The 8301-nt window shown below is 51.6% G+C and overlaps 1 protein-coding gene across 1 annotated transcript; it reads left to right on the top strand.

Annotated features, from left to right (window-relative positions):
- Positions 1-948: 948 nt before the first annotated feature.
- Positions 949-2938, top strand: LOC125538263 (uncharacterized). Its single transcript, XM_048701541.2, has 2 exons — positions 949-2310; positions 2560-2938. Exons 1-2 carry the CDS (start codon positions 1696-1698, stop codon positions 2626-2628), a joined length of 684 nt encoding a protein of 227 aa, XP_048557498.1. The 5' UTR covers positions 949-1695; the 3' UTR covers positions 2629-2938.
- Positions 2939-8301: the final 5363 nt, after the last annotated feature.

The following is an 8301-nucleotide window of genomic DNA, read 5'->3' as shown; positions in this document are numbered from 1 at the left end:
GCCTCTGCATCAGAAAGATGCATACGGTCATCTTATTAACCAAATAAAGTAGTGTCAACATGGTTCGAAGGTCTCCACAAGTAATAACAAAGCAAAGAAAGCTCACACAGAGCCAAAAAGGCTAGAAACACCCACTAGCCATGAAAAGACGCCACAATCGGCTGGCTAGAACTAGATAGGTAAACTACATGCTTATCCTATTACATGACCGTCATCCAAACCGGTTGAAGATATCCCGAGCTACCATCTCCCAGCGGAAAAACCTAGTAACCAAATGCTCCCTGGCTTTCGTCGGGGTGAGTAGCGACCACGAACGGATCAAAGCGTTTTTTGTGAACTAAAAAAAAGTGAGATGTGACATGGATAAGCCCATTGACAATATATAAAGATAGAGCCCATTTATTTTGTGTGAACTAAACATACTGCAATTGCCAAATAGCCCCTCCATTTTTGACACAAACACTCTAGCGCATGGAAATCGTGGTGCTCATTTCGTGCCTATACAAGTTATAAATCCGTTTGGAAACCGGAGCCAACAGTCAGACGAAAGGTGTCTGGCAAGGGCCACGGCCTGACCGCCTGAGCAGAGCAGCCGCGACGCGGCAACGAGGCACGCACGTGCGGCGCCGTGGTCGTTGAGGATCCACCACAGCGTGCAGCAGGCAGAGGCAGGCGGCCGGAGATCGAACGAACCGGTTTGGGACGACGGCGTCCACTGGCCCCGGCCGATGCTCTCCACCGGCCGGGCGCGGCACGCAGCGGAGAGAGAATCTTGGGTGCGGTGCGGCCGGACGCGACAGCGCCACGCCGCGCGCACATCACACCACACCTCCCCGCGTACGTACGCTGCACGCATGCACCTTTCCCCGCTGCTCTTTCTTTAATCAAATTATTATTAACCCCCCTCCGTTTTGGGCAGCAGTTTCTAATCTCCGGTCAAATGCACGGCGCCCGGCTCGCTCGTTGCTCCTCGCGCACTCCGACCAAATCCGATCTCCGAGCAGCAGCCAGCACTTGATTTTCCGATCCTCCGGTCGTCGCCGTCACCCGATCGGCCGATGATCGGACCTCCGTGCCCGGCGGGAAGACTGGCCAGGCGGTCTAGGGGGGGAGACACAAGGCGGTACAGTCGCGTGCCAAGCTACTGGCCCGCGGGCCCGGGGCCAGAAACCCAAGGCGGCGCTGCATGGCCGCGCCCTGTACCACTGCCGTGCGGGGCCCGCCGCCCCCGTCCTCTCGCCGTCACGGACGTCGCCACATCGGCACGCCAGCTTCACATCCTTGGTTTGGTGGATATACTCCTACTGCTAATAACAGATTGGCCCCGCCGCCCAGTCGCCTTTCCCGTCGGCGACAGCATTTTCTAAGCGGGACGACGACAAGTATAGGCCGTGGCGTACTCCACGGCGGCCCCACGGGTCAGCGAGCTTGTGCAGAAGCTGTCTATGCCTTGCCGCGGCCCCACCGGTCAGTGATTGTATACGTACGGCTGCGCGCGTCCAGGGTTGGAGAATGACCGGGCTGCCCCCGCGCACCGCACCACAACCACGACGTCCTTGCTTTTGCGCTGCGTTGCGTTCCGGCCGGTAACAAAAACAAACGCGAGCGAGACCCCTGCTGCCTCAAGACCTCCTCCTCCGCCCCGCCTCCCTCCTCCTGCTCGGCCCGTCGTCCACGCCGAGGGAGCCGTCGGGCATGGCGGCCACGGCAGATCCGCGGGCGAAGCCGCCGGCCGCGCCCTCCACGCACCACCTCGAGCCGTGGGCGCGCCCGCAGCAGCAGCCGCCTCGACCCCACCGCGTCGAGTCGCCCTCGGGGGGTGCGTCGGGCGCCCGCGATCGCCGCCGCTCGTCGTCTCACTCCCACCGCGGGGCCGACGCCGCCGGCGACGACGGCGGGATCGAGGGGCTCCGGGTGAAGCTCATGGGCCACCTGCGCGACGCGGCCGACCGGCTTCGCGTGCCCCAGAAAAGTCCTCCCCTGCCCCCGCCGCCCCCACCGGCCAAGCCGAAGGAGCCCCAGCCAGAGCGCATGGCGCCGCCTCCACCTCCCACGGAAGAGCCGCAGCCTCCTCAGGCGGACGTGGCGGACAAGCCGTGGAAGCTGCGGGAGCGCACGCGGCGGCGGCCGGCCGCGCTGTCGTCGTCATGGCCGGCGGCGCCGGCTCCGCCGTCGAGGCGGCGCAAGCGCGCCCCTTTCTCCGTCTCCCTGTCGCCGGAGGAGATCGAGGAGGACATCTACGCGCTGACGGGCGGCCGGCCGCGGCGGCGGCCGAGGAAGCGGCCGCGCGCCGTACAGCGGCAGCTCGATGTAAGCGCGAATTCCCCACACTACCCCCGCCTTTCCCAACCATTTAGTACTAGTAACGCTCGAATTTACCCAATTGCCCCTTGGCTCCATCCCATCGATACGCTTTATGCGCTCACTTAACGTAGCGGCGTAGCACCAGTATAGTAATCCCAGCATGATTGTTGTGTTGTGTGCAAGAATGGCACGCTCATCCTCCGATCCCTAACTAACAACAGCTAGCACCAACGCGTGCCGTTCGTTTCTGTGCAGTCGCTCTTCCCCGGGCTCTGGCTGGCCGAGGTCACCGCTGACGACTACAAGGTGCCCGACGACGAGTAGCCGAGCTCGCTCCCTCCCGCCGGCGACGGCGACGTGCCGGCACCGCTTCCGACGGACCCGCGTCGCAGGTAGCCCGAATTCATAGCAAGTTGGAGTAGCTAGGCGTAGACGCGTGGTCGCGTGGAGCGAGCCGGTCATGTACTCGTGTTCACCAGTTATTATCAAGTTTACAACAAGGAAAAACTCCAGCTACCGACTTTCCTTGTCACATGCTGTTTCTGCTTCGCCGTCTGTACAGTCGCGTGGTCGTACAATCTACTGCTGGTAGTACTCTACCTGCCAATTTATACTTGTTTTTTCCAACCTCTTCCATCCTGGTTGTACGTACGTGCTACTCGGTCAGTCTCGGGCTCGGGCGGTGCTGGTGCATGTGGCTGTGCGCGCGCCCCCGCTTTCCGTGCTCGCGCGCAGGAGGGATGGCATGGCTTTCGGGTCAGGTCCCGATCCGGTCTTCGTTTCCTCCCCTTTGCGTCGCGTTTTCTCCGGGGCTGGGCGGCTGGCTGGCTCGCCACCCGGCCGCGTCGGGCGTTTTGGATTCGCTCGTTCGTTCTCTGGGTAGGGTGGGGTTAAGGCTGGGCCCTCGTGCTGTCCGACGGTGGGCCCGGGCCGACGCGGGACGGGATTGCAGCAGGAGATGCCAGTTTGGTTGCTCGCTCCAATGGGGGAGGCCGCGCGAACTTTTCGCGTCGTCTTGCTCCCAATCACCAACCTAGTAGTGCTACTGGCTAATGCTAGCACACGGCATGATTAATCAAGATGGTGCAGATGCAGCACGGGTTTGCATGGAAGGAAGTGTCACATGATAAATTCTGTGGCCGGGACGACCCATGCAACCTCCTGCCCGGCCGTGCATACGTACGTGTTCTTCGTTTTCCTTAGCCATGTCGAAGAGAAACGCGTGTACGGAGTACGTACGTAAGTTAGCACCAGCATCTCCACTCGCGATACGGTCATACGGCCGGCCTCGTGCACGTACGTATACACGGGAGGCGAACCACGTCGGCTCCAAGGGCCCGTACGCGTGCACCGGTGCACGGTCGGTCGGGTTGGCCTGGCCATGTGTCGCGCATTAAAAGAAAGGCGATCTTCTTTTCAGCGGGGAGTTTAAGGGCAAATCAGCCACTTGCGCACGACTGTGCCGGGCCCCGCCTGTCAGGTTCCCGCCGGGAGCGCAGGGGGAGAGGGAGGGAGATACGTATGGGCCAGGCGGATCGACCTCGTCTTCTCTTCATGGCCAGCCTGCCGCATTGAAACTCCGGCCCCACCCGTCAGCCCCGCTAGGCGCTAATCCGCTTCACGAGAGCGTACGTAACGGGCGCGGCAGGCCCACCCGATCCCGAGGAGGGCGTCCATGCAGTTCAAACCGCGGCGGAGCTCCCCGTGCCGTGCTTCGGTTTGTGGCTCTGCCTCGCGCGGGACGCCTCCAGGGCTGGCTGGTCCGTTGATGGGGAATCGAACGGTCGGGACGTGGACACGACAGGATTTGACGTGCTCTTGGGCCGATGGATGGCCAGCATGGACGTGTTCTGCGGGGCTGGCCCGCTTGGCTGGGGAAGAAGGCCGAGTAGAGCCAAATCGCTGGTGAGTGGTGCCACCCACGCAAGCAATAACCGGGCGTACGTACTTGAGATACTGTTTCGATCGTAGCCCGCGTCTGCCCGGCCAAAATATTGGCGTTGACCAAGGTTTCACATCTCGTTTGGATGATCACCTAAATTTTTGCATGCCAAACCCGCCATAGCTTTTCCGCTTTGTTTCTGCGCTAAATCGTTGGCGAGACGTGGGTGGCCGATTTGCTCGCCGATATTTTGGCGCGCCCACAGCGCCCGTGATTTGGCTGGGCGGACTTGGGCAGTAACCAAACAGCTTCTACATGCAACCTTTTCTGTTCTTGCGGGCAGATGCTAGACTTTGGAACCCTGTTGTGGGGAGACTATTCTACGAACCAATGGAAGATGGCATGCATACCATGATTGGTCGGTTCAGCATAATATGCATATCACTGGCGGGCGGTACAAGTAGTGTGTGTGATTATTGGGAGGGTCGATTATCCGTCCAAATGCGCATGTGGGGTGTTTTACACGGGATTAAGCTCAACCGGTGGCCGGGGTGGAGTTGGAGGCTTGTCACCGCCACTGGAGTGACGGAACGCATATACGCACGCAACCCTCAAAACAAAATCGCGCCTGACCACCACACGCGCCTTGGTATAGTCCATGGGCCGAGCCTATGGCCACCGTTCTCACAAGGAAGGAATCTTAGAAGCCTCGCACTTCGGCGTGTTCAGGATGGGCTCTGCGGAAGACTTGACGTGTACTCCAAGGACAACATTGGCTGCCGGCATGTGTATCCCGAGACGGGCAACCGACAATGTGTAACCCTAGGTACCCCCGGCGTCTATATAAGCTGAGGGATTTAGTCCATAGAAGCCACAGTCACAATTACAACCGCCTAGCCCTAGGGTTAGAACACAACTTACGATCTCGAGGTAGATCAAGCTTGTACTCGATACATCATCATCAATACAATCAAAGCGGAACATAGGGTAATACCTCTTGAGAGGGCCCGAACATGGGTAAACATTATCTCCTTCGTCTCATGTTACCCGTAGATCTGAGATCCATCGCTCGGGACCCCCTACCCGAGGTCTCCCGGTTTTAGTACCGACACCCGGTCTCCCTCTTCCTGCTGCGTTGCAGCACCGATGACGCACGATAGCCGTTGTCGCTCCTTCGGATTGCAGCATTGGTGGTCGGTGTCGCCATGGGAGTCCTCTCCTCGCCCAGTGCGACGAAGAAGATTGGGGAGGGGGGAAGGAGAGGAAGGAGGAAGAAGTGTGGAGGCGGAAGGGATAAGGCTGGGCTGCTATAAACGGGAAGCGGTGGGCGAGCCCAGAGGGGTATGTGTCACGCACACGATGTAGATTACAACGAGAAGAGATGAGTCAGTTGGAAATAATCGATTCACCGGAAAAAGTCCACTGGTCCTAATGCGTGGTGATATGTGGGCTGTTAGGCGGGCCATTTTTGCTATGTGGTTTGTTGGGAAGGTGCAAGTCTTTATGGGCGACATGTCTCGCTTGACGCGAGAGAGTAAGGGCGTTGCTATGTCGTCAGAGCTATATCTCACATTAAGCGAGAAGCTAGCTTCTCTTGCGTAGATGTCTGCAGTAATGGCCCGGCCCATTAGCGTTGTTAAAATAAATAAACTAGAGAGAAGAAGGGTGGGTGCAGGGTACGAATGTTACATCTGCTTGTTCTTCGAGGCGCTAGTAGCCACAAAGACAAGGTGGAGTTCGTGTTAGATATGAATGGCGTGAAGTATTTGAAGAAAAATTAACAGGTTTTCAATGGTTTTCTTGTTTTCCAACGGTTTTTCTTCATTAATTTCTTTTTATACATGTTTTCTTCTTTTTTATTTGATTTTCTTTGGTTTTATTTGTTTTTCTATGATTTTCTTTTTTCGGTTCTAGTTTTTCTTTATTTCTCGTGTTTACGATGTTTTCCAAAACTTATTTTTTTATATCTAATATATTTTTCATATACACATTCAACATTTTCAAATACAAGTTTAACAATATTTTAATACATGGGCAACCTTTTTTCTATACATATTTTTTACATTATTCAAATGTTTGATTAATATTTTTCAAATACCAGAATAACATTTTCTGAATAAAATATGCACATTTTTTCTATACACATTTAACATTTTACTTTTCAAATACTTTATGAAAAAAATCAAATACAAGTTATTTTTTAATAAATGGTCAAAAAAATATATACACATCTAACATTCTTCAAATACAAGTTTCACTTTTTTTAATACATGATCAACATTTTTTTTCAAAAAACATTTTTCATTTCTAAAATAGAAGTTAAACATTTTTTAATACATGATCAATATTTTTTCTATACATATTTCAATATTTTATAAATCCTAGGTTAACAAATTTCAAATACTTGTTTAACATTTTTTTCAAAAAATTGATTTAATTTTTTTAAATGACCAACTTTGTCACACATTGTATACATTTTTTGTATACATGCTCAAGATTTATTCTTGCACATTTTAATATCTTTTCAACGCATGATTAACTTTTTAATAACATTTTGTAGAGTATATTTTTGTAAAACATATGTCTATAATTTTGGCAAGTGTACATTAAACTAAAAAAAATAAAAAAAACAGAAACAAAAAACAGATAAAACGAGGATTTGCCCTCAAGAGCACCTGCGCCGGCTCATATGGGGCTGCCCTGAGGCGAGGATTCTCTCTGTCTCGCTTCAGCAAGTTGTACGGGCGCCCGGCAATTCCTATTTAACACCCGTGAGCGCCAAAAGGGCGTCGCTTCGCTGAAGGGCGACCTCCCACACCCCACTTTTCGGTCGGCGAACAGTCACTTCATATTTCTTCTTTTGTTCTGTTTTTGTTCTGTGTATGTTTCTGTTTCTCTTTTTTTCCATTTTATTTTTCATTTATTTATGTTGTTTCTTTTTCCTTTTTATTGATAAAAAGCTCATTGCACGTTACAAAAAATATTTAGCGTATATGAGTATTAGGGAAATGTTCAAGGTATATTTACAAAATTTCACTCATTTATAGAAAAGTTCATCGTATATTAGAAATTTTTCAACGAATATAAATATTCACTATATTTTTTTAAAGTAGTGTATATCACACAAATATTCTTTCTGTATTCGAAAATTGTTCAACATATATTGAAAAAGTGTTCAATGCACATGTTGACACCTGATTTTGGCAAGATACAGAGTGAAAGGTTTTCAACATGAGAAAGTTTCACATCGTCGAGTGGAACAACTTTGATGTTTAGGCTATCGCCATTCGACCTCATCTCAGTGGCCGAAGCTGTACTCCGAGTAACAAAATTTAGTGTTCTGAGTGCTTTTCGGCCGATTACGCCATCAATATGACCTTAGATGAAGGAGCACTCTAAAGGAATTGTCTTCGTCTCGTCGAGGGAATAGATTTTCATATATAAATCATCTTAATCCGAGTTCATATGCAAAAGTTACAGTCAATACAGTTTGGACAGGCCAGAGACCAAAATATTACGCTTGACACCAGACACATGTTGATGAGTGTCTGATAAAATGCGTGAGTAATTCGGCCCTCAAGACGGCCTTGAATCAAAAAACCTTCAACACAAAAGTTTCGTCTCATCGAGCCGATCGATTTTAATATATAATTCATGTCAATCCGAGGTCGTACGAGGCCTGGAGAAACAAAACAAGATGAGGCTATGTTTTCAGTCGGAAAATCCGAGTGAAAAGCTACCATCCGAGTGAAAACTTACCGATCGAGTGAAAGCTTACCATCCGAGTGAAAACTTACCGGTCGAGTGAAAGTTTTCCGTCCGAGTGAAATTATTATCATCCAAGTGAAACTGTTACCGTCGGAATGAAAACTTGCCGATCGAGTAAGAGATTGTCTTCCGAGTGAAAATATAATCATCCGAGTGAAAAGATCACCGTCGGAATAAAAACTAGCCGATCGAGTAAAGAGATTACCTTTCGAGTGAAAATATGGTCATCCGAGTGAAAATTGTCTTCCGAGTGAAAGATTCTAAACATCCAAGTGAAAAAGTCCAGTCGGACGATCCAAGTGAATGACTCTAATCCGAGTGGATGAGCTCGAATCCGAGTGAAACTG

Source organism: Triticum urartu, chromosome 1A, assembly GCF_056163025.1.
Source record: "Triticum urartu cultivar PI428250 chromosome 1A, HENAU_Tu73, whole genome shotgun sequence".
NCBI classification, from domain to species: domain Eukaryota; kingdom Viridiplantae; phylum Streptophyta; class Magnoliopsida; order Poales; family Poaceae; genus Triticum; species Triticum urartu.
Note: the sequence above shows the minus strand (reverse complement) of the source record. Positions and strands in the feature narration are given on the sequence as shown.

Bases quoted from the DNA above. Each gene is read 5' to 3' on its own strand.
- LOC125538263 (XM_048701541.2), top strand. From the start codon at position 1,696: ATGGCGGCCACGGCAGATCCGCGGGCGAAGCCGCCGGCCGCGCCCTCC. The intron at 2,311-2,559 runs GTAAGCGCGAAT...GTTTCTGTGCAG, and splicing joins CCGTACAGCGGCAGCTCGAT to TCGCTCTTCCCCGGGCTCTG.